The sequence below is a fragment of the Gavia stellata genome, chromosome 11, assembly GCF_030936135.1.
Source record: "Gavia stellata isolate bGavSte3 chromosome 11, bGavSte3.hap2, whole genome shotgun sequence".
Classification (NCBI taxonomy): Eukaryota; Metazoa; Chordata; class Aves; order Gaviiformes; family Gaviidae; genus Gavia; species Gavia stellata.
Genome location: NC_082604.1, coordinates 1050584 through 1077032, shown reverse-complemented (window position 1 = coordinate 1077032; position 26449 = coordinate 1050584). Strand labels below are relative to the sequence as shown.

The 26449-nt window shown below is 40.9% G+C and overlaps 2 protein-coding genes across 2 annotated transcripts in view; one reads left to right on the top strand and one right to left on the bottom strand.

Moving 5' to 3' along the window:
- Positions 1-2446: 2446 nt before the first annotated feature.
- On the bottom strand, positions 2447-24186 carry SEPTIN2 (septin 2). Its single transcript, XM_059822961.1, has 13 exons — positions 24153-24186; positions 20903-20935; positions 19637-19757; positions 16281-16367; positions 15266-15389; positions 12427-12561; positions 12074-12191; positions 10666-10767; positions 10215-10360; positions 9471-9554; positions 6990-7047; positions 5147-5259; positions 2447-4601 (listed from the first exon to the last, which is right to left on the bottom strand). The coding sequence occupies exons 2-12, from the start codon at positions 20909-20911 to the stop codon at positions 5155-5157; spliced, it is 1089 nt and encodes a 362-aa protein (XP_059678944.1). The 5' UTR covers positions 20912-20935; positions 24153-24186; the 3' UTR covers positions 2447-4601; positions 5147-5154.
- A 195-nt stretch (positions 24187-24381) lies between these two features.
- Positions 24382-26449, top strand: part of HDLBP (high density lipoprotein binding protein) — a 41164-nt gene continuing 39096 nt past the window's right edge. The window contains exon 1 of the mRNA XM_059822359.1: positions 24382-24477. The gene's annotated coding sequence lies outside the window, so the exon portion shown is untranslated. The remainder of the gene's footprint in view (positions 24478-26449) is intronic.

Sequence of the window (26449 nt, the reverse complement as noted above, 5' to 3'; positions counted from 1 at the left end):
GCAGACAACCCACTGTCACTCTAACTAGGACAAGTGGAACTGACAAGAACGTTACCCCAAAGGTGTGGATGAAATAAGAGAAAAATGTGGAAATTTGCAGGCTACCAAATGGCAGAAGCAAAGAAAGGGCAGGAGTCTAAAGACAGAAGAGAAAAATCTACTGAATAGCAGAAGAAAATAAATCCTAAAGATGTTGAAGAATGGTACGAGCAGGCAAAAAGGACCAGAAAAGAATATTCCTAGAAGCGCAGGCATAAATTGGATGAGAAATGCATTCAGGGACAAGGTTAAAAAAGATACACACACAGAGTTATATATAAAATCTGCATCCAAATATATTCAGCTGTGTTACGCTACTGCGTATAAAAAAACATACGAGTTTATCTGCAGAACCATACACTAACAGTGCACTGCAATTCCTCCAAAGTTATGTGATAGCTTGGGTTTATTAAGCAGATTTAAAGTAAAATAAAACTTGTTCCAGCATGTGAGCACATAAGTCAACAGGCTGCCTAAAAAAATGCATTAGCGTAACATTCCTTCTAGCACTGTCAATGGCAAAAACAATGTACAAAGGACATTTTCAATGTGGATAGTTAGGCTTATAATGATTTTAATAATATTTGTACTAAAATACCCTGTAATCCTTTCCTTTTTTTTTTTTTTCCCCTCAATCCCAGTCTTCCTTTTTCTTCCGACATATAATAAAAAGGTTTGAGAAGACCACTGGCACTAATCCACACATTTCTGAACAGAAAGCTTACAGTATGTTTATCCAGTTTTGGGAGCTGTTTTACACGTCAGTTTTGACATCCTATTTCAGTCCCCATCCACAAATACCAGTCTTTTTGCTTATGTGCATGGAACGAACCAGTCTGGAAGATTTTTTTCATAGTAAGTTTTCCAAAAGTTATTTCATTGTGCAATTCTTTTCCAGCTCTCCTTTCCAGAACTGGATTTGAATTCCACGAAAGTAGTCTTCTACACCTGACAAGAAAGGATGCCATTCTGAAAAAAAAAAAAATACGAACAGTACAAACAAAAAGTCTTCTTTCAAAAAGCAGGTCTGACATATTCAGCATGCTTCCTTGCCTCTTCTCTCACTATAGCCTGAAGATGAATCTTCTTTTAATGGACCAGTTCCACACTAAATACTTCAGTTCAATGAAACACAAACGTACTTTAAAACCATATACGAAGAGTCACAACATGCAGAGACAGGTTTTACCCCTGCGGAGCGGGTCTGACCGCATCCTGTGTGCCCCCAGCGATGCAAAGTAATCCAATACGGCAACCCAAAGCGAGCCGTCCAGACCAGGGCCCATGCAAAAGCGCCGCATTCCAAATTTAAAGTAGTGCTGTAAAATCCTTTGCTATTAACAGTTAGCTCAAGAATCCAAAAACCAGGACACAGCCTGGTGCCCTTAATCCATAACAGCCATAGGGGTTGTTAAAGTCATTTCACAGGAAGATGAACCCTAAATTATTTTGGAATATCTCGAACAAAGATCAAACGCCCTTTCACTCTCTCCAGAGATGAAGCACGATTCACTGGAGAAAACCACAAACAATATTGCCAGGGTCGATCATAAGAATCGTAACCAAAAAGAAGCGTATTTTAGCATTTTTTATTATAGTTTTGGCTAATAGCAGTACATAAAACAATATAACAGACTTTTGTACCAAGAGCAAGTAATTTTTGGTACCAACTCTAAAGCTCTGCAAATTCAAAAGTATTTTGACTCCTAAAATAAAAACAGTTACAACGCTGTAACAGAAACAGAACTGTGGCCAGTTCAGCAAGCCACCAAACAACATCTACCCTTCGTCTCCAAGTCTTTCTTCTACCCAAGTCTGTCTTCTACCAGTAGTTGAGTTTGTCTGAAACAGAATCTGAGAAAAGTAGTCTCCCTTTTCATGTCTTACCATGAAATCATTAATTACAAGACCATCACAAGAAAAGTGAAGGGGAACAGACCTTCAGAGACATCAGGCACGCTACGAATGATTGCCACAAAGACTTGGGAAGAAGAAGCAATTAGCTGTCTTAAGTATTTCAGTTAAAATGGCAAGTGCCATAAACCTGCTTTTTCCTATTAAAAAAACCAAACAAAAAACCATATGAAAATGTTTCTCCTGCTAGAGTTTGCAGATCAGAAATTATTTGCCTAAGAATCAAACAGAATACTTTATCCTGATCAAATATTTCAACAGATACACAATATTTCAAATAAGACATTGCTTAAAAAAATTCCACAGGTAGTGACCAAACAGCACTAAATGCACAGACAATCTGCTTTTGTTCCCATGTTAGAAAATACAGGAAAAAAATATCAAACCAACATACTGAGAGAGTGTTACACATACAGCCAGTCCCCCTTTGCATACATTTTAGATTTCACAGTTTTATTTCAAGTACTATGGCAGCTTACCATACCCTACCAAGCTTATAGGTGAAAACACGAATGTCCCGGAGTTGCTCTCCTTGGCAAAGTGGACAGTGTCTGAAGCATGCTGTGTTCAGAACATCTGACAGAGAGATACCAGACAAACAGCTTAACAGTGGACAAATGCTGCATTATCAGAAAAAAAACCAAACAGATTTGTGGCAACTGAAGAACAGCATGGGACTTCAGAAAGTTTTTGATGACTTAAGTTTATAGCAAGTTCTTTTGGTGAATTTATGACAACTGATTCACAAAAATGTAAGACTTAGAAATAAATAAGGTGTTGTGGAGTGTTTTCTGACAATACTGCCACATTACTTTGTTTCTACACATTCTTTCAAAAAACCAAGACAAAAACTTAGAAGTGCATGTTTTTCCATCTAAGTTTTAAATGAAAATGTTTGACAAAATGGGACTTAACGCTTCTGTGCATCTCAACATACAAAAAGGTTCTCATTTTTACTTTTGTCAAGGTTAGGAAAGGTCAAATGAGTTGTACAAAACTTTGACAGTAATTGCTTTTGAGAAGAAAACTGGAGCTCCCTGGCAAAGGCTATGATGCAGGATTTTACTTCACATTTTTAGAAAGACTCAAATATGTAACAATTCATAAACAGTAATTTCAGGCAGGTAAAAATTTCAGTTGCTTAGCAGGTTTATATTTAGTCTAGCCACTTAAGTACCACTGGAAGTATACATTAGCTGTAGAAATCCTATTAATTTTTTTAAAGAAACATTAAAAAAAATTATAAAAGTCACAGCTGCACCTGAGCTCAGAGAAGAGAAAAAAGTTGCAATTCTATTTATTAGCTGTTCAGATAACAACGTTTTATAACAGATCAGATTAGGAAATCTGATTGCTGGCTTTATCAGAAGTAGTGGAAAAACCAACCACAACGTATTACTGTTTACCCCATCAGCTACCACCTACGTAGCTGCGTACTATAGCTGTTATTACGTACTGCAAATACAATACCAGACATGATATGCAGTAGAAGTCCAGCCAAGCTAAAAACCAGTTTCCTTTACTATCAGTGGTAAGGAAAGCGACCTTGGCCTAACAACAACAACAGCAACAACAGTGTGACTTAATCAGAGTCACTTCCAAAGTAATACTGCTAACTCCATCTTGGAGCAAGACCTTAAAATACAGTTTGCATTGATCCTGTCAGGCACAGATCACTTTCAAAAGAGAAGTGTGCTAGTATATATTTTATACTACAATTAACAATTTGCAATGCCCTAAAAATCGTATGAAAATACTCATTAGGAATTATAGAATTTCTTACGCATTTGGATATAGGAAACACCCATGTATAGAAAACTACTCTTCAGGGCTTCCCTCATTTAACAGTATCAGCATTATTCAAGTTTATTTGGCTACAGTAATGCCAGAAAATAGAAGGACTGATTTGTGCTAACCTACAAGAAACTCTTAAAAATTATCTGCAATAGAGTAAGAGATTTTAGGCAAACAATAAAGAATATACATCCCTTAAGGTTAAATCTGAAGGAAATAATGCCTGTCATATAAAATACAGTGTGCCTCTTAAGGAGGCATTTCCTCTTATTTCATTTGTTAAGACACAAGGCATGCTTGAATTTTAATTTGATACTTGGCAGAGGCCAAGGAAATCATCTGCACTGAGCGGACAGAAAAAGGGCTGGTGGTCTCACAGACACACACCTGTAAACACTGCAAAAAATATAAAACAAACCTTGCAGGGATCCCTAGTGAGGTGACTGTTAACATGCCACTGAACAAGATATCACTGACAGCTGTTTATTTCTAAATGTAATACGAAGTTAAAAGCAGGGAGCTAATAAGCCCTATTAAAAAAAAATTATCTAATGCCCTATCAGGCTGGAAAAGTTTCAATGTCTATTTTGTATCCCTAATACAATGGGAAACAGAAAATAAGCTCAATATAAGAATTACTAAACAAAAACAAACTCAAATGTGTGTAATATATAAAATACCGACTGACTACATGTTATGAAATACGTATCACAAGAGTTATCACAATGCATTTCCACGTTGAACTCTAAAGCAAACTCCAAGTCATATGTTGAGCAAAAGGCATCCTTTCTGGTGTAACACACCACCGTAATTCAACTCCAGAAAGTCTCCTTTAAGTCAGGGTGTAAAGTACTCTAAAAACAAGACAGAAAAATACAATTTATGATCAGCTATCATCTTAGCGTTAGAAACCCGAAAAAAAAAGGTGAACGTTTTAAAAGTCACAATGAAACAATGACTTCATCATGAGTTTGAGAATCACCTGTTTACACAATTTCAAAGACTCCTTCCATGATTCTTGCAGCATATATCGTACTGACTTTCTGGAAAATTTGTGTATTTGTGTGTGTATATATATACACACACATTTTGTATCACTAGTACAATGGGAAATGGAAAATAAGCTCAATATAAGAACTACTAAACAAACCCAAACTCATATGTGTATAATATAGATATAAAAAAAAAAATACACATGCACACACACAACCACACTAATGTTTAGTTTGGGTCCAAGCCATTTCACTTCACAAACAGTAGTTAAACCTTAAAAATTAAAACTAAGATTGAAACCTATGCAAACCCATCTTGTAAACATTTTTCCAAACCTTCTTAATACCAACCACAATAATGAACAGTTAAAAGAAAAACCCTTTAATTGGCTATTTGAACATCTTACCAAAGACTTTATACATGGTGTCCGTGAACTGCACTGCTATCTCCTTCTCCACTTTGCATCTGCATCTGCATCTGCGCCTGCATCCTCGCAATCATCTCCTGCATGCGACGAAGCTGGAAAAGCAGCACAGAAGAACCCTTTAGCCTCATCTCACCTCAGAATATGACTCTCTGCTGCCACCACACTATTTATATTAAAGAGGGAACACATATCTGCATTATCTTTATCTGATGGTTAACAATCTCAGGTTATGGCATCTTCTTCCACTGCTCTTCTTCACCCATTAAGAGGCTGGAAATTTACTGACTGAAATAAGCAGGCTTTATTATTGTAATTTGGGATGAGATTTTAAGCATCCCTAAATGGAAGTCTCTGCTTCCTCTGAAGTTAAATGCATAAAAATGATGGTGCTGAAGCACTGAACAAACAGTTACTAAAGCTTATCACCAGAAGAAAAGCAGCTTGTTTATGTCCCTCCAAAGTACACCTGTATCTGTCACTAAAAAACATTGTCAGCATTACTTCCCAACTCCCTTGCTAGTGATGTCTAGGTGGAAGCAAGTATTACAGGCAAATCATCCAAGGAGACAAAAGCATTATTAAAAATGGTTGAAGCTCAATTTTAGTGCACTGCAACATTTAAACACAGCATAATCATGTAACTCAGCTACTAAGATTAATTTGACCATGTTGCACCGTACAATACTTAAATTCTTTTATGGTACCCCACTCTGACAGGTGGGAAGTCAGCCTCGCTACTGAAATACATTTGGGTGTCTTTGCCTTTGTGCACCTACACTTTAAATTCAAGCTAAACTGTTAAGCTTAACAATGAAAAGCCTTCACTCCAACACTGGCTATTAGCAAATGCATGGAAGAGCCTAACAGCCAGGTGCACACACCCAGTATTCCCTCACATATCCTCTCAAACTCTAGAAAACTGTTAATTCTGAATGTGCTAAACCAAAAAATTCTACCTTTGTGTTTAGTGAGCACACTCATGGAGAAAGTAAAACTCTCCAATCTCTCAGTGTTTTTGAACTTATCAGCATTCTTGCTGTGCACAAAACTCCATGCTAATGAGTTCCACAATTTACAGACTATGTTAAAAGTATCTTTTTTATTTGAAATCAGCCCCCTATTAATCTCATTGAGTGTGACCTGTTTCTTGTGTAGCAGATTCTCATTCACCCTGCCATCTATGATTATATAAGTCCCTTACTATATCCTTTCCCTCTGTCATCTACTTCCCAACAAGAACATTAACCTCATCTCCCCTGGTACGGAACCTGCTTCAGATCTCCACTTCAGCCTTTCTGCCCACTTTTTGCTATTCACTGCACTTTTTCTAGTCTCGGCTATATCCTTTCTGGGTTAGGGGGACAGTGAAAACAGCGTTAGAGCTATGCATTACGGATTTATCATAGTGGCAGAATGAGAATTTCTGTTTCGTTCTTTATTCCTGACAATTCCTACCATTGTTCCCTCCTTTGCTGCAGAGCTGAACTGACTTTTTCCCAATCTGCAGTTGCTACCTTTAGAACCTTTACTGATGTGAGGATGGCTCTCCCTCCCCACACAACATGCATTATGGCCATTGCTGATTACTACAACGGAGTCAGGCATTTTACCAGATTCCACCTGTTCCACTAAATCAGTATTCTGAGACTCCTCTATATCTCTTCGCATTCTGTTTTATTACTGCACCTTGAATAACTTTATATTAGCAAATTCTGTCTTTTCCTTTACAAATTACCAAGATCATATAAATCATTTGACCTGAAGAAGTGATACAAGAATAAAAATTCCCCCATCACAAGAGTACAGAGTTCTGTCATCTTACTTCAGCTTCTTTTTCAAGTAGAATCTGGTCTTTATTTACTTCTTCGTCTTCTATTTTCCTAAAATAAGATAAATATTGTTCAATAACAGGCATACATTCCAGATTTTAAACTTCCAGAGAATGCTTTGTTGACAAAAATCAAGGCTCTTAGAAAACATCTTATAGGTCAGAGTTTCATAATACAAACACAATTCATTGAAACACGTTCCCCATATAGCTGCAATTCATGGGGTTTTTTTAAGACATCCATTTATCCCTTACTCCTTCATAAAGTTACGCCCAGAACAAGTATAAACTTCAAAAACCGTTCTAGCTATGACTTTAAAACATGACAGAACTTCGCGTGTAGATCTCAATAAAAACTACTTCTGAACAGTATATCAAAGTTCACCTGAGCATAATATTATCTTAACTGATTGCAATTTGAGTACCACACAGCTATAGCAAATTCAGAAATACTGCAAACACATACTCGATTCTTCTCTTTCATTGGTGCAATAAATCAATACAACTAAATCAAAATTTAAGTTCAAGGTAATGCTGGACAAGATGTTAACAAAAATATGGAAGCAACATGTAAAATAACCAGTGCTCTAAGAAATTCTGCATCTGGAAAGCTGGCTACCACCAAGCAGACCCTTCCTTTGATGCAGTTCTAGCCCATCTCTAACTTCATAAACCACGCTTGCTGCCAAACATCCAAAAGGCTCATAACCAGAAACCACAGAAGTAACACAACCACTGTACGTATCTGGAATCCTTCCAGTTGGAGGAACTCTTTATCCCCTGCTGCACTCAAGACTTTGACTATTTTTCTAGTATAGTCACCCTTTTTTTTTTTTTGCAAGTCCAAAAGGTTTAATTTTTTTGTATAAGATGTTGAAATATAGCACAAATATTGATTACTCCTGTCAAAATTAAGCAAATGCTTTCAGTCAGTATCTTAGCAAACTCTTGCTTAATTGGAACCTTCCAGTTTTACACGAAGAAACCAAACATAAGAATATTTTGATGTACTATATTTTCAAGATTACCTACCACTTCGCTAATAGATTTCTCCCATCCCATGTTGCGATGGGGAAGATCTGCTAACACATCTAACCACACAAGTGCCATCAAAAGTGCAAAGCGAACAAAGTGATGCTTCTTAAAAGATTAACAGAGAAATAGATTGTCAAAAAATCCTCCGTGCCCCAAAGCCTCCAAGAACGGTAGTGAATACAGTCAACAAGCACTAATTATCACGCACTGCTGGTGGGGTAGGTCTAAGTCCGAAATAAATTCACATGCAAACTACCCTCACTTACAGTAAACTTAACTACATTCTAGCAGCACTTCAGAAATGTGAAAACAAAGATATACATGGGCCACTTAACTAGACAAGATACAAAAACATGTTTTAGTTTCACAAAGAAAGACACCCCAACTTAACAGCAACTTACGGTCACAGGTCCTTGGCAGAGGCACTTTTAAATCCTCTAAAAATTGGTAAACATTATTTTAACTCTAGATGACCTTAGGTTACATTACTCCCAAGACCTTCGTACATACCTGTTGGATAACAGGCACCAGAACTTGGAAAAAATATTTTTTTTTTAGCTTGAACTTCAGAAGACAGGATTTAAAAGTCAGGGAGGAAGAGCGTGTCATCTTGCCTGAAGGGAAAACTGGACTTTCAGGTCAATGCTACAGGCAGGGACAAACTCCTTTTCTGAAAGCTGACTAGGCACGTGACAAAACCTATGTCAACAGCATGATGGAAAAAGCTTTGCAAAATGTATCAAACCCACTGAAATGTGCAATTATGAAACCCTCTAGTGGTTGGCATAAGAGAAGCAACTGAAAAATCTAAACCAGGAAACACCCAGTTTTCAACAAGCACTCACAAACTCGACTTTACAAACCCTGCTATTTTAGTTAAAAATGGGGTGTTCTGCCTGTCTCTCTCACCAGGAAAGCTGTGCTCTACCCACCACAGCTCAAAATAGGGTTGAAAGACATTATCCTGTGACTGCTATGCAAAGAAAATTATTTATTTATACCATGTTTAATAAAGCATTGCAGAAGGACTTGAGTTTCTCTTTCTAAAGACGCAGTCCAAATATTCCAGTAGGTAACCCTGAAAAAAAACCCTTTAACATCAGCACTGACTTAACTTGCAGATTTTTGAAGACACCATTTATCACAGACATCTGCCCTACTTATTTACCTCAAACATTCCAATCCAACTGTGCTCAAGCCTAAAAACAAAGCAGAGATCAAACTATACCGTTTAAATGTCACAACTGTCTCTTCCCATTTACGTAATACTTTTTCTTACACTCACTGTAAGCTGGTCGACTGAACTTGGTGTTGACTGGAGCTACAGAGCTGTCTGTGATCTACTAAATCCTAGTAATGAAATGGTAGGAGACACAGAGAGAGAGACCAAAAAATAAATTCAGAAGAGGAAGACAGAGCATGTAACCATAAGATGACAACCTGCCGCCTCGTTTGAGCCTCTCAGAGCGGAAGTTCTCGTAGTGAAGATCCTGGGTCACCTCCTGAAGGTCTTGCATATGGGTGCTGGAGGAAGAAAAATAATTAAAACATACCTATGTCACATCAGCTTGCTTAACCAACTCTCACATTCAGCACTGTACTGGGTCACTGTGTTCAGCAGGTACACCCATTTAACATGCTAATTTAAAAGCTAATTTAAGTTAAATCGGTGCAATGAAAGACACAAAGAGAGACCACCTCAGACCCTGAGGCAGCCCTAACATAAACTGTCCTCCTGGGTGAGGCGCTTGATGAAGCAGTGCTGGGCAGGGGAAGCAGAGTAGCAATGCCTGAAAAAAAAATCAACCAGTGGACTTTTGAAGTCTGCTCCTTTGTAGATATATATCTACATATAGATATATTTAAATAAGCAGAAGGTGTGAAGCAACCTGGTTTATGTTCTTGGGGATCTGAATAGCAATACAACACTGTGTTCAACAAAAGAATTAGACAAAGGATTATTTTCACAGCATCACTGAGTAATTCAGATGGGAAAGAACCTATGGAGTCTATGTGGTCCAATCCCTGCCTAGGCCTAGGTCAGGGTTGCTCATGACCTTCTCCAGACAAATTCTGAATGTCTCCAAAGATTCCATAACTGCTCCAAACCCCCACAACAGTGTTTGAGTATCTTCCTGGTGATTGTTTTTTTAATTAGCATTTAATTGGAATTTTCTAACTTACATTAACATGGTCCTCAGCTTCAGGAAGTCATTATGTTCTGGATTCTCCACTTCAACTACACCCCATGGGTAAAGTCGACCTCTAACTTTTTTACCTTTGGCTTCAATGAGTTGATTGGATCCCACTACACAAAATGGAATGCTGGCCTGAAAGCCAAAAATGCAAAAATTACTAACAATGAACCAGAAAAAACAACTCCAAGAACAACTCTCGTTCTGCTCAGCACTGCATATTATGGTAGTAAGTTCGTAATGCTTTTAATTTGAAGCTGTAAAAAAAAAAGTAATTGTTACCACCATCTTCCAGATAGAGAAGCCTGGGCCCAGAGACACAGTGACTCACTCAAGGTCTCATCGCAGGTCACAGTACGTATCTTGTTCTAAAGCCATCGGAGCAGGCCGAGAAGATACAGTATATTATCCACATACGTAACCTACGAAGCCAGTCCTACCTTCAGGAGTCTGGTCTGCTCTTTAAAATCTTCATCCTCATCCGATTCAGCATCAGGCAGGTGATAAATCTTGATGCCATGCTCTTCTATTTCATCCAGAATCTGAGATTTATAATGTAAGAAATTGAGGTAATATACATGTAAAGTCAGTACTTTTCAATCTTAAGGTAAAATTACTTAATCAGTTATACATGGTCTCTTGAGAAATTTAGTCCTATCTTACTGATCCAAATTACTCAGCAAGTATTTGTTTTTAAACACTGTATTTCTTCATGATATTCAACAACTACTTGCCACAGACTTTCAGACAAACAATTGTGTTCAAATAAACACTGTCCTTTGTGGATCACACATAAGAAATAGAGATTTTGTTTTAAACCTTTGCATTTTTTTTTTTTAATTATAAAGCATTGACTCAGAAGTTGTAATTGCTTTGAACAGCCTAAAACTCCTTGCTCTTGCCTCTGAATTACTATTTGGGGGGTAGGGGTTGTAGCGTTTAAAAACCTAACTGAGCTACAGACATAACAAATACTTCTTTCTGTCTTCATGACTGCTAAGAATAGCACCTGCAGCTGGAATTCATTTGCCATAAACCCAAATTTTGCTCTTAAAAAATAAATTCTTTGTTTCTGCAGAATTCTAGCACAATATGTATATCACAGTAAAGTATACGTCTCTATTTTTATTGCAAGTTGGGTAAGGTAACTATAAGGATTTTCAGAATAACTGAAAAAATTGCCGATAAAGTTTTAAATATTACAGCTAAGACTGGATCAAGTGTGTCTCCTGGCAAGTTAATTCTAACACTTTGTTCTAAATTTCATAGTTGTTACTAACTCATGATGGTTTGTTGCATTTTTCCCCCCCTCAGCAAATACAGCATCAAGTCCTGCAAGACTGAATGTGTTAAGGGGTATTGCCTATGGAAGAAAGAACTGGAATATATTAGAAGAGGGTGACATAAGGGAAGAAAAACAACCCCAAAATTAGGAAAATCTCTGAAAATTCTATTTTTCAATCAACAGAATTCTGACTGGGTAAAAAAAATATATGCACATTATAGATGCAGATACTGTCTCTGCTTTGGGACTGATTAAACAGGTAAAGGAGCAATTACCATTAGGAAATGCATTTAAATATTTTTCCAAAGTTTCAAAATTCACTCATAATGTAATTGTAAATGTAGCCAATCTGCCATTTTACAGGCAACATTTTAAGGACAATTTATCAGTTAAATACGTAATAAAATAATTTACAAGATATCAAACTACATATCACTGTGCATGACATTATATTTTTCTTGGCTAGGACAGAGTAAGGTCGAATGAGAACCCCCCCTCTCTTCAGCGACCATGCCACTATAACCAAAGTACAACATTTTTCTGCAAGCTAGAAAAATACTTACCCTTTTCTTTAGTCTTTCTCGCTCTTTCAGAGAAAGGGTATCAGCTTTTGCAATCACTGGTACAATATTTACTTTGTTGTGTATGGCCTTCATAAACTCAACATCCAGAGGCTTAAGGCTAAAATTAAAATACAGATAAAGTTAAATTTATTTTTCATCTGAATTACCAATTTATTTTCACACCAATGTAGAGCTCTCTCCTTACACAGAAAGAACACACCCAATTAATTCCAGCAGCTCTAGCACTTCCTTAAGTAAAGGCAATCTGATTCTGAAAATTTAAGTCAACAGGCACAAAACAACTGCCCAAAGTAAAATAATTTAAAAAATAAAATTACAAAAGAGACACCTACCCATGACCAAACGGTGAAATGAAATAGAAGCAGCAATGAACCCGGTTATCTATGATATGCCTTCTGTTCAAACCACTCTCATCATGCAGGTATCGCTCAAACTGCTCATCAATGTAAGAGATTATGGTCTTAAAACTGTAAAACAAATAGAGATTCAGGAAATCATGCTCGTTCCCAAATGGTCAATAATTTTAGTGATGTTTCAGAGCTAATATTAAAACACCAAGACACCCTGCTGATGAACCAACCTGCTGATAGACAAATTCATTTACTGGTGCTGTAAGACTGTAAGAGTAGAAGAGCGCATATCTTAAAATTTTACTTGAATTCCAGAATAACAAACTACTATGCATATTTATTTTTTTTATATTAAGACAAAATACACATATCTATAACACACATCTTAACTTCTATAGCAAATTTCTCTTGGGTCAGTATTTATCTTTTGACTGGTATTAATTACACATGCTCAAGATAATCTAAGCTTCTTGTTCCAAATTGATTTAAGAATCATAGAATGGTTTGGGTTGGAAGGGACCTTTAAAGATCACCTAGTCCAACCCCCTTGCCACGGGCAGGGACACCTTTCAGTAGGCCAGATTGCTCAAAACCCCATCCAGCCTGACCATGAGCAGTTCCAGTGATGGGGCATCCACAACTTCTCTGGGAAACCCATTCCGGTGTCTCACCACCATCGTTGTAAAAAAATTCCTTATGTCCAACCTAAATCTACCCTCCCTCAGCTTAAAACCATTGCCCCTTCTCTTGTTACTACAGGCCCTGGTAATAAGTCTCTCTCCGTCTTTCCTATAAGCCCCTGTTATATATTGAAAGGCCTTAGAGTAAGGTCTCCCTGGAGCCTTCTCTTCTCTACGCTGAACAACTCCAACTCTCTCAGCATTTCTTCACTGCTGTTCCAGCCCTTGGATCATTTTCATGGCTCTCCTCTGGACCTGCTCTAACAGGTCCATATCTGTCTTGGCTGCAGGTCTCACGAGAGCAGTGTAGCGGGACAGAATCACCTCTCTCAACCTGCTGGCCATGCTTCTTTTGATGCAGCCCAGGATACAAATGGCTTTTGGGGATGCAAGCGCACATTGGCAGCTCATGTCCAATTTTTTATCCATCAGTATCCCTGAATTATTCTCTGCATGGCTGCTCTCAACCCATTCATCTCCCAGTCTGTATTGATAGTGAGGATTTCCCCAACCCATGTGCAGGAACTAGCACTTGGCTTTATTAAACTTCATGAGGTTTGCATGGGCCCACTCCTAAAGCCTATCAAGGTCCCTCTGGATGACATCCCTTCCCTCTAGCGAATCACTGCACCACTCAGCTGGGTGCCATCTGCAGACTTGTTGAGGGCAGACTCAATTCCACTATTGCATTGATGAAGATATTAAATAGTATTGGTCCCACTACAGACCCTTGAGGGACACCACTCGTTACTGGTTTCCACTTGGACTTTGAGCCATTGACTGTAACTCTTTGGACGCAGCCATCCAGCCAATTCCTTATCCGTCTAACAGCCCGTCCATCAAACCTGTATCTCTCCAATTTAGAGGCAAGAATGTTATGGGGGACCATATAAAAGGCCTTACAGAAGTCCAGGTAGATGACCTCAGTAGCTCTTCCTTTATCCACTCCATTGTAAAAGGCCACGAGATTAGTCAAGCACGATTTGCCCTTGGTGAAGCCATATTGGCTGTGTCTAATCACCTCCCTGTCTTCCATGTGTTTCAACATATCTCCCAGGAGGATCTGTTCCATGATCTTACCGGACACAGAGGTGAGGCTGACTGGTCAGTAGTTCCCAGGGTCCTCCTTTTTATCCTTTTTAAAAATGGGCGTGATGTTTCCTTTTTTCCAGTCACTGGCAACTTTGCCTGACTGCCATGACTTTTGAAATATGACGGAGAGTGGCTTCGGAACTACATCTGCCATAGGCAGCCTGACGAGATGGGATGCATCTTGTTGGGTCCCATGGACTTACGTATGTTCAAGTTCCTCAGGTGGTCTCAAACCTGATCTTCGCTTACGATGGGAGGGACTTCATTTCCCTAGTCCCTGCCTTGAGGTTCAGGGGCTTGAGAGATGGGGAAAGAGGGACTACCACTGAAAACTGATTGCCATTGATCTCAAGATTATTTCTCAGTGCTTACTATACTGTAAAGTTCTCAAAAAAACCCCAAACAATCAAACCCACAGGTGATGAAAATGCACTTAAAAATGAAACACAGAATCTGAGAACGCTCAAATGAATGTGGGCAAGATCTAAGGGCGGATTTTTACTTGCACTAAAGACTAGATGAATTACTTTCTCAGAGTATTGTTGAATTTCTTGTGTCCCAGTGGTTCCATTGCTTTCTGACTATTAAAAAAAGTCAAGGTCACCGTTTGCTTAAAACTCTCCCAAACTTAAGAAAGTTAACTAAGAAAAAAAAAATCAAAATATCTGTGTCACAAAATTTATTTCCAGTTGCGTGGAAGTTATTGATGCCTCTTTACATGTATCTGAATAAACTCGTAACACTTAAATTAAGCTTCCTCAAAATTAGAAAACATGCCCATCTCTCCAAAAATCATACCTCAAATTCAGCACTTTGCATAACACACCAAAAAAAGGTAAGATAATGACTTAACAGTATAATCACTTTGAACCACCTTTGGAATGGAAGTGTTTAAAAGAGCTAGGGTCGTCACTTGGCCATCCTACTTTGAACTGCGTATCATTATTAACACAGCTCCACTTCAATTACTTATTCCCTCCGCCCCCAGAACAAGTATGAAATGGATGTCAGTCTTCATACATAGATCAATATATACTCTGTGTACATACCAGTCTCGACAATTGATAGCATCCCCATATCCTGGTGTATCTACAACTGTCAGACGTAGTTTCACACCCCTTTCTTCAATTTCAACTGTTGAGGCTTCGATCTGCACAGTGCGTTCAATCTTCTCTAAAAGACAACAAACTTGATCTTTCAGAATAGAATTTATAAAACTGTGTCATTCTGAGCTAGGCTCAAAAGATTAATTGGCAGATGCAACTGTATAAATGTTATCCCATGGATTACCTTCTAACTTAACAGCAAGACTCCATACTTAAGTACTTCAGATTTTGTTAGAAGATTATTTGAGATTTCATACTGTCTTTAAATATAATGTAGAAACTAAGTCAAAAGGGACTGAGAAAAAATCTGTATGTAATCAGCAATTTGGAGAACAATACTAAATTATACGTAATGGATTTTTTCCCTAAGGTTGAAAGCGGTAAGTAATCGTCAGCTAATATAGCAAATTATTAAAGCAAGTCATTCAACAAGTAGCAAAGAGGGAAAAAAATAGCATCTTCCTCTATTTTCTTACAATATTCTCTTTTGTTGGATTATTATATGCCTTGGTTAACAAAATAAAAGAGGGACAAGGGACTGAAGGCGAAAAGGAGGTGAAGTTCACATTCACTAAATAGCAACCCAAAGCAAAGGAATCAAGTTGCAAGTCCAAGCAGGAATAAACAATGCATATGTTTAGCATTGCAATAGATTAAAAATTAAAGACAGCTTCTGCTTGTTTATCTTATTGTGACATGATGACATTTTTTTAAGCGAAAGAAGGGATCAACTTTCTAGGTGCCAATATGCATACATCCAAGGCCTAAACAACAAAGACCCTATATACATCCTGGGTACAGAGGGAACCAATTCTATCAAACAGTTCATGTGTAAGGACATACATTAGAAAATATTACAGCTAGAAATCACTACTGGCTGTTACTAAAATCCAAAGATAAAAGCATTCAACTCCAAAAATCTTTGAGAACAGAGAAACTAGAACAAAGGTGTATTTACCAGCGGCTCCTGGGATTATCCTTTCTGGGTAGAGATCTGTCAAGAAGAGGCTGTTTATTAATGTAGATTTTCCCAATCCAGATTCACCTATGATTCAATGTAAAGATAAATTCAACATATTTACATAATCAATTTCAATTGTATCATCTGACTATACTTTTTTTCATGTTAAATGCAAATCTTTTAATTGTTACTTAAAAATTTACAGCTTCTAATTTTGTATTAGAAAAGTTTGCACAAGAAGGTTGAATACTAACTTTTAAATCTCAGCTTCATAATACACTGTCTCAGTGTTTTCACTGATGATTTGTAATTAACTTTGCTAGTCAAGGGGAGTTCTGATCAATTCAGACTTAAAATTTCTCATTTCGTGTCTCCTGATCTTTAAGGCATGCTCTTCTGCTATCACTCCAGAATGTGAACAATCACACAGAGTGAGAAGCTAGATCCTGCCTAGGCTATATCATCAAGTTAAACAACGGAAAAGGCATTGCTGAACTTCTGCACAGCCAGCCATCATAAAGTGTGACTTATTTCTGCTTTTTATGCTAGTATGGCAAACAAGAACGCAAGGGAAGAGGAATATGACATGGCCACTGAGCATACAAAGAGCAATTTTCTCACTGATGAAATTGGGGATTACCAAAGCGCACTATCAATATATTTTTGTTCTCTAGGGCTACTGACGGAGCCATGAGGAAATTCCAAAAGCCAACTAATTAGCAAAAGATCAAGATCTTAATCAGAACAAATGTTCACAGCATAAAAAAGACCAGCAACTCCAAGTGCTCAGTACTTCAATTCACTGAACGATTCCTTTTCTAGAATTGTTTTTATTTTAGATGTTTATAGAATTAATTAAAAAAAAATCAGATGTTAAAAACGATGGGCTGCGTGATCCCTCTGAGTAACACAGACTATTCCGCAATAGGAGTCTGACAAAAATATCTGAACGAAAGAAAAAGAGAAATGGAATTGCTTTTTAAATAAACATTTGACTAGGAGCTGCCAGTTTTTAATGCCTTAGAGGATGCATCTCTCAAGATCGGATTTCACCAGTGCACCCTTCACCAGCGCGAGAGACATGCAGCCAGGGTAACTCAACAGTCACATGCTGAAACTCCCATTTCAGCAAAACCAAAAAAGTATGATTTTAACTAGTGACACGCTCCATACTTCCAGTCTGAGGAAATATTACATGTAAACCAAATCAGTTTTCATAGCCATTGTCAAGGATTAATGAAAAGAGTAGTTACTCTAACTACTGGCCACAGCAGTTAGACTTTAGTGACTATCAAGTGAAATAACTATTTAGATTAGTTCATAGCTTAATAATGAGAACGAACATGAAATTATTAACAAATACAAGTGGTTAGGATTTCTGTGGAAGCAACACAGCCAAGCAGCCAATTTGTTATAAACCACAGCTCGTATTTTCACAAACCACAATAAACAATAGCAGAAAAAACAATGCGAAGAAGAAAAATCATTGATTAGGACTCTGTCAGTGTAGATAGCTTTTAAAGAAACATTCTCCTGCTCAGAAATTAAGCAGCACGGCAGTGAAGAATAGTAGTTCAATACAGGCATTGTGATATAGCCCACAAGAGAACGTACTTAAACCCCATGCATATTTCAAGAGAAAGAATTCACATTCCACACTGTTGAAATAATCAACAATTTAAAGCATAGTTTATTTTATCTTACATCAACTGCCTCCCTCTGCTAGTGTTTCTAAAATATCCTTCCAAAGTTTCAATGAAATTACTTTCTTCTAAGTTCTCTTCCTGTAGTTTTCATTTATCCCTTAGAATACCGGCAGGCAACAACTGTAAAGTTAAATTTTAGGCTGAGACATGGGTGGGGTTAGTTGCCTTTCTGTTATTCTGACACCATGTCATTTTCCCCTTATTTTCTATTTTACGAGAGGCTAGAAACAACTGTTTGGTCTATGTAATTTTACCTAGCTTTCTGCCAGAACTGTTTCACATAGCACTATTTGCAATTAATCTCAAAGAGATCTGGAAATCGAGTTTAGCTGCAGCAGAGAAAGCACATCTTTTGTTTCTCAGAACTGTTCAGATTTTTATGATCACTGAACAGTAAATTCTGAAGAGCTACAGTAGATACCACAATGTGAAACATCTGCTTCTAGTTTGGCTTTACCCTTAGATTTCATAAGATAGCCATGATGATATTATCCTAAGCAAATCCAATGAAAGATACAGTGAACAACTACGACAAAATTCTAGGCAGACAAAAATAAGTGCCAACTCTGTCCGATACTGAACTACAAAAGACAGAAAGAGGATAAAAGCAATGCTAGGGCTGTCATTTGGCAAAACTAATGAAAGGCTTGAGGATAGACTCTTTAAACTACTGGAATCCAAAACAATTAAGAAGTTAAACACCTCCTATCATGTACTGCCTCACCTCCCCTGCTCATTTCCACTGTGATCTCTCTTGGACAAATCTAACACACAAATAGGATTTACTTCTTGTGCCGCCAGGTAATAAAGAGCCTAATTCTATAAGGGTACTTTTTGCAAAAGCCTATTTGAAAAGCGAGAATTACAGGGTTCGAAGAGCAAAACTCAGAAGTTACAGCTCCCAAGCAGTATGACCAGGAGAGATATAGAAGACGCCCCTGCCTGATTTTGGGAGCCTACATAATTTGCAAAAATTAACACCGACTTCTAAGAGGATCAAGATATTTCTGCAGACACACTAGATTTCTCTTTCCATTCCAGATACCAACACAGACTCTTAATGAAATATCGAATAGAATTAAACTTTAAATTATAACTGCTAACAGAAAATCAAGATCAATTTTAAAAGTAACATCTCACATCAAAACCATCTAATTCAATTCCCATTCTTCTCTTACAAGAGTATTTAGAAGGGGTGGAAAGACCAGAGTTCAGATTCTTTTGAGCTACAGAAGCATAAAGAACATTTTAAATAAATAGTCTCCTTAATACTGTTCTCTTAATCGAGACATGCAAGCAAACAAAGATTGTATTCAAATGCAAAACCAGTTTTAAACTATATTTTAAATGGAACACTTGAATCCTGTAAGACAGAAGAGAAGGACGGAAGTAATAATCACTGAGGTGCACAACAGAACTTCTTCACTTCAGCCACAAACTTATTAATGTATTCGGACATGGTTTGTAGTGTGGAAAACAACTGCTACGTGAATTAATAAACTATAGAAGAAATTTAAATGCTACAGTACAAAACAGCTTTCTGGTGCAAGCTGAAGCCTTACAATAGTGGAAGAAACATTCATTTTAATTCCAAATTCCCTGTGAGCGACTACTAACTTCGAGAAAGACTATAAAACGTTTCCTTACCAACCACCATAAGCGTAAATTCAAACCCCTTTTTCACAGACTTCCGGTGAACCTGATTGGGAAGGTTTGCAAATCCAACATAGCCAGGGGTTTCTGGATTGGTAAACTGAGCAGGCTGTTGCTAAAAATAAAGACAATAATAAAATAAGACAATAATAAGCAACCACTCAAGACATACTTGGTTGTATAACTGCTTTTCTTAGTTATTTCAAATGGTTTGAAGCTACATGACAGAAAAGAGAAAACTACACAGGTGTTCCTACTACTCAGCAGTTTCACAATGAAGTACAGAACAACTGCATTCACCTAGAGTTTAAAAAAAAAAGTTTCATTTATTCAACTACCCAGCCAAGAACACCTTAAGCAAAAAAGAAACAAACCCCCAAACATTTCTTTATGGAAGTATGAAGTGCATTCATTAATCACACACTTTTTAAAAAGTACCTTCACACACATTTAAGATACAAAAGCTTGTGTCCAATGTTTGTGGACTTAAGTAAAAAGGTGACCATTTCTAATCTGTTTTTAGCACACCCGAATGAAAACACTGAACGACTAGTGAAGGGTTAGCCATCTGCTAGCAGTCCTCTGCAGAGGTCTCTTTTCAAGGGCGGGGAGGTGGCAATTTACACAATAGCGTTTCAAATGCCCACCACTACAAATACTGCAGAGAAATCTTTAGATCTATTAGTTTCCCTTTTGAAACACATTACGCAAGTATCCTTTATCATTAATTTCACTCCGACAAGCTACCATGGATGTTCTACCCATCATACCAAATGCAGGGGACCAAGAATTAGATGAATCCCAGCATGTCAGTAACACTAAGTCACCACATTGTTTACAAAGGATTCTTCTGGAAGACCAGCAGACTCTACTAGTAAATGAAGAAATTAAATCTAAGAACACCCTTTTCTTAAAGAATTCCTGCTCAAAACACAGTACCAGAATGGAAGTTTCAATGAAAATGCACCAGGGAGCTTGTATGCAACTCCATGACCAAAATTAAATCCTTCCAAGAATATTAGTTAACTGCAGAGGTTTATACTTGTAGGAAACTACTTTAATATATGTTCTACATCATGCAATCTTTCAATATTACGTCTTCTAAATGTGAATTCTCTCTTATTTATGACCCATAAATTTAGCATACACATCACCATCAAACACAATGCAAGTTACACATTCTGCCCTTGCAGATTAACATTTAAAAACAAAATACCTGTTTCACATTGTTACATCGGAAGACAGAAACCTTGTTCTTACCTTGGACATTTTTATGGAAGGTCAGGAACAAATCTGGAAAAATAATAATGTTTTTCAGTTTATTAAAAATCATAAGAGGAAAAAAGAAAACCCACAAACAAAAAAACCCCCACAAAACAATATAATATCCACTGTTGCACACAAAATTTAAAAAGGAGCATTCTTGATTGGATGTCCAGAGTTTGAAACAATGCCAGTTGCTTCACGGAGTACAAGTACTCGACTCTCCGGTATTAACGAGGGGCAGAATTTTCAGCAACCATTGTTCCTATTAATATCACTGTGCAATAAATTCAAGCAACATGAACGTGGGGTACTAAAGGCACTCGATGTATGACAAACCATTTTGAAGCCTGAAAAAGAAAAGTTCACATCCTTTCCGGAAACTAACCAAAGCAAACACACTGCTTAAAGACATCTTACTACTTACAGGAAACAGTTTTTTCAAAGCTCAAAAAAACAACTCATATATATTATTGTTTCTTTTTAAGCCTCCTTCCCCTCAACATTTCCTTTCATGATCGAGTGTTCTGTAAAGAGCTGACAGCTTCAAAATGAAACATTTTCTTCTCCTCTTTCGTCTGGATGCTTGCAAACTCAGTCATTTTAACTCCTGTTGCCAAGAGTTTCACATCACTTTGAGATACAAAGCAGACGGGGGGAAAAAAAAAAACCTCTCATCTAACACCTTCACGCAAAAATGTCTCTTGACAAACAAAGACCTGTCAAAAGAAGAGAACTTCTATCACACTAACTTGCATGAGTTCAAGAGATCATATAATTTACTAGGGCAATATAAAAACACCAGCGTATGCTGTATCTTCAAGTGATGAGTGCTCCAGTCCCCCTTGTAGTCCCTCCCCTGGCTTGCCCTCTAACCAAGAAGGTACCCGTTCCCATGCAAAGCCCACAGACCATAGCCACCTCTCACCTATCTAGCTCACTCCCACTTTCATTCTATGGATTTGAAATTACCGCCATCCGATTCCTTCCATCTTCCAAGCAAAGTTTTGTCAGTGAGTTCAGCTTCATGTGAAATGACACTAAATTGCTTCAATGTACAGCACCCTTCAGCCTGTCCCTCCCATCAAAAAGCCATCTTGAAGTCAAAGCAAACTGCCAAGCGTCAGACAGACAGGAGCCCAGCCTTTTCTGTGCTAGGCAGAAGGCGAAGTTGTTTTCAAATCGGTGATGATTTCCAGCAGCTATGGCACTTGCTTCTCTAAGCTACTGTATATGTATATATACACACAAGGGCAACCTCCTCTAGGTTTATTAAAATGAAACTTTTTAGCTCACCATGATTACTTCACTGTTAATAGTTACCAAGCTGCTTTCCCACCCCCCACAACAAGGAAGTTTTGAGGAAGGCTTTTTGATGGGAGGGACAGACTAAAGGTGCTAAACGTTGAAGCAGCTTGGTGTCATTTCACATGAAGCTGAACTTGCTGATAAAAATCTGGCATCCTGATTACACCCACAGAATAAAAACTGGACAACATGCTTCTCAAGTGAAATTTCATGCTAAAAATAAAATCCAGCATCTGCAATGTCTGTATTTCAGGCAATAAGCTGGTCTATGACCTATGAAGTATTCAACTACTGAAGAGGTTATCTGTCAGACTTTTATCATCGGGCAAGAGTGCTCCGATAGCGACTCTTCCAAGAGTGTTTCCTGCAGAGTGATGTCATTGATCCCTGCTGAACCACTCTCCATGAGAGATTTTCAATGCCAAACAAAACTAGATCCTGCTAGAACACAGAAGAACATTCTTTTAATTCACGAGGCTTGTCCGTCACCCAATTATTTCTCAGAGGCAGGCTAAGAGAGGAGGAAAGTTTCTCACAGCTACCAAGAAACGAAGGAGAGCTATTTATGCAGATGGCTGCAGTTAAATGACATTTTAATATATGGACCAAGCACAGAAATCTTTCAGTAAAGATCTGTCCCATAGCATTCCCTTCAGGGCAGTGGCTGAGCGCTCCCACGCAGACAGGAGCACACAGTCTCGGAGCAGTCCAGATTTTCCTCTGGAGCTGGTCGATCATGTTCCTTACCCTCCGGTTTCAACAACCCGGCTAGAGTTTTCTATGATAGCGTCTTCTGAAGCCTGGCATGCCAACGGCACTGGAGCCACTACCTCACCCCCTCTGGGAAGAGGGAACCGCATCTCCGAGGCCCTCCCGTCGGCGGGTACTTCAGGCGGCCCAGGCGAGCACAAGGCCCCGCGCTCAGCGGGGGCAGGCGGGGCACCACCGGACCTCGCCGACACCCCCAAGCAGCTTGGGCGGCTCTATGCCGCCCCCGTTGGCCCGCTTCCTCCTCACCAGCATCTCCCCGGCACCACTCCCGACTGCCCCGCCGCCTTCTCTCAGCCCTTTCCTTTCCTCCCTCAGCCCTTTCCTTTCCTCCCTCAGCCCTTTCCTTTCCTCCCTCAGCCCTTTCCCTTGCTCCCTCAGCCCCTTCCCTTCCTCCCTCAGCCCTTTCCCTTCCTCCCTCAGCCCTTTCCCTTTCCTCCCTCAGCCCCTTCCCTTCCTCCCCCAGCCCCTTCCCTTCCTCCCCCAGCCCCTTCCCTTCCTCCCCTCAGCCCCTTCCCTTCCTCCCCTCAGCCCCTTCCCTTCCTCCCTCAGCCCCTTCCCTTCCTCAGCCCCTTCCTCCCCTCCCTCAGCCCCTTCCTCCCCTCCCTCAGCCCCTTCCTCCCCTCCCTCAGCCCCTTCCTCCCCTCCCTCAGCCCCTTCCTCCCCTCCCTCAGCCCTTTCCTCCCCTCCCTCAGCCCTTTCCTCCCCTCCCTCAGCCCTTTCCCTTCCTCCCTCAGCCCCTTCCCTTCCTCCCTCAGCCCCTTCCTTTCCTCCCTCAGCCCCTTCCTCCCCCAGCCCTTTCCCTTCCTCCGTCAGCCCTTTCCCTTCCTCCCTCAGCCCCTTCCTCCCTCAGCCCCCTCCTTTCCTCCCTCAGCCCCCTCCTTTCCTCCCTCAGCCCCCTCCTTTCCTCCCTCAGCCCCCTCCTTTCCTCCCTCAGCCGCTTCCTTTCCTCCCTCAGCCCCTTCCTCCCTCAGCCCCGGCCCGCCAAGCGCGTCCCGCGGGAGCGCCCAGAGGGACTGCCCGGAGAGCTGGGGGAGAGGCTATCCTTTACCGCCCCTCCAGAGAGGGGCCGCGCAGACGGACCCCCGGGGCCCACCGAGAGGAGCGGAGGGAAAGGAGGGGAGTGGAGGGAAGGGAAGGGAAGGGAGGGCAGCGCCTCCCCGCACCTCACCTGCCGGCCCGCGCCGCAGGCAGCCAACGACTACAACCGCCACCGCCGCTCCCGCGCGCGCGCGCACCGGCAGGGGAAAGGGGAGGAGTCGAGGCGCTCCGCCCCGCCCCTCAGGCCCCGCCCCCGGGGCGGTGCCGGGAGGTGCGGCGCAGGGGCCGGCGCGCATGCGCCCGCCCCATTCCCATAGCAACCGGCCGGCCAAGGGTACGTGGGGGAGGGACCACCCGTATGCTGGTAGGTCACGCACATCCCTCTTCTTTACCAAGATGGCGGCCGGCTCCTCGGCCTCGTACCCAGCATAGGCTTCGCTGCGGGCCTACTAGAGGTAAAGCCGGTCCCGGCGCCCGGTTGCGCTGGCCGCGCGGGCGGGCGGCGGGGGGTGGGGAGCGCCTCAGCTAAGCGGGCGGAAGGTGCGGGTCAGGCTCTGCGGCCGGGCGGGTTCCGCTGCCTCCAACAAGATGGCGGCAGCAGAGAGACGGGCTCGGCGGGCGGAACGTCTAGCGAGCGCCCGGCTCCGCTCTATGGTCTCGGCCTTTCCGATTGGCGCGGGGTGGGCCACGTGCGTCCGGGGTGCCCCCCCCCCCCCCCCGCCGTCCCCCCCCACCGAGGCGGGGTGCGGGGGCTGCGCGGAGGGGCGCGTATCGCCGCCCGCCGGCGCCGGCCTTCCCCCGCCGCAGCTCCCGCTGGCAGCGGCCACTGCGGTGGCGGCGGCGGCGAACGCTCCGGTGCTAACCAGGGAGCGGACAAAACCCATGAGTCATGCCCCGCTTCCCCTCCCTGCGGCGGCCGCCCTCCACCCCGCGGGTCAACCGGGGGTGTTCCCGGGCCGCCCCGGAGGCGACGGGGCTGAGGAGAGCTCGCACGCCTCCAGCCGTGACAGCACGGAGCGCGGGGATGCGGTCGCCTTCCCCCGCCCGCTTCGGCTTGGTGGCAGGTCCCGTCCCGAGGCCCGGGCTGCTTCGGGCTCTTCGAGTTCCAGTTTGAGTGTAACGCTCTTCTCTTGCACCGCTGCTGGGCCCGAAAGCTGAGGCCCCGGTGATGGGCTGCTCTGGAGAAGGGTTTCTATCTCACCTGTGGCTCTTCAGGTAGAGCCAGGCACCTCTGCGTGATAGAGGGGAAATTCCGCCTCTCTGGTCCTGCAGTACGGTTTTATTGCAGGTTATTTATAGAACAGGGTGATCCAGCAATCGAGCAGAACTGAAGAGGGTTAAGCACAGGGAGCTGGTGATCCTTGGGCCCAGCTAAAGTGGTTTGACACATGATAAGTAGTGCTTCCCATGCTGGCCTTCCCTAAACAGCAGGAAGGATTCCCCACTGGCAAGAGCTGTTCCTTTCACTGAAAGATGAGACGTAAGAGAGCAGGTCGTGCTGGGAATGTTAGTAATAGCTACAGCAGTTCACTCATAACTGATGAGATGAACCAAGGTCCTTGAATTCACAGCTCTAGTTTAGGATTTGAATCCAAATTCACAACTCTGCACCTGGGAAGTGAAGATCAGAGGCATTCGCAGTCCCAAGGAGTTTGAAGGGGTCACTTTTATTCCTGTACTGTTATGTAATGACAGAGAAAATCTGCACGCTGGTACGTGCTGTATTGCACATTTTCTGTTTAGTAAGGCAGGTGAAGCTGCTGCCCGATGATTTAGTCTCCCTTTTTCCTACTGTTGCTATCCAAATGCTACATAATAGTTTTCAGTTAGAGGACAATTTAACAGATGGTATAGTGGCTTTCCTGCCCCCCTACCCCCTCAAACCAGATTGGAAAGTGGTGTTTCAGCTATTGTTTCATAGGTGGATGGATATCCCTCCCTCTGGTACAGGAGTATACATCAGAGGCAGGGCAGGAAAGAAGGCAGTAACGTAATTTGTAGCTGTGTATCTGCTAAAGCTCTGTATCTCCAACTTTTTGCCTGTTTCAATTTAAGCTGTTAGAAAAAACAGTCTCCTTATGTGTACGTGGATTTTCATGCAGCATGGCCCACCCACATACTCAAGCCACAAAGAACCCGCCAACCTTTTCCTTCCAAAAAAGTTCACAGTAGTTTTTCACAGGTCAGAATGCCAGGTGCAGGAAAAGTTCTTGCTATATGTGGAGGTAACAATATCTGGAGTTCTGTAAATGTAGGGTGGAAGAGGCAGCGTAACTGTCTAGTCTGAGCTTTGCCACTGCGGCAAGATAAAGTAAGCCTAGATCATTCTCAAAAGACAGTTTTCCAAGGAGCTTCTAAGAAGCGGTTAAGAAAGATTGCTCTGTGTTTGTCCTATATAAATTGTTCCAGTGTTTCATTCCTGGTAGT

Bases quoted from the DNA above. Each gene is read 5' to 3' on its own strand.
- SEPTIN2 (XM_059822961.1), bottom strand. The intron at 10,768-12,073 runs GTAAGTATTTTT...TATAAATCTCAG, and splicing joins GAGAAAGACTAAAGAAAAGG to ATTCTGGATGAAATAGAAGA. The intron at 9,555-10,214 runs GTAAGTTAGAAA...TTCTTCCTCCAG, and splicing joins AAGCTGAGGACCATGTTAAT to CACCCATATGCAAGACCTTC.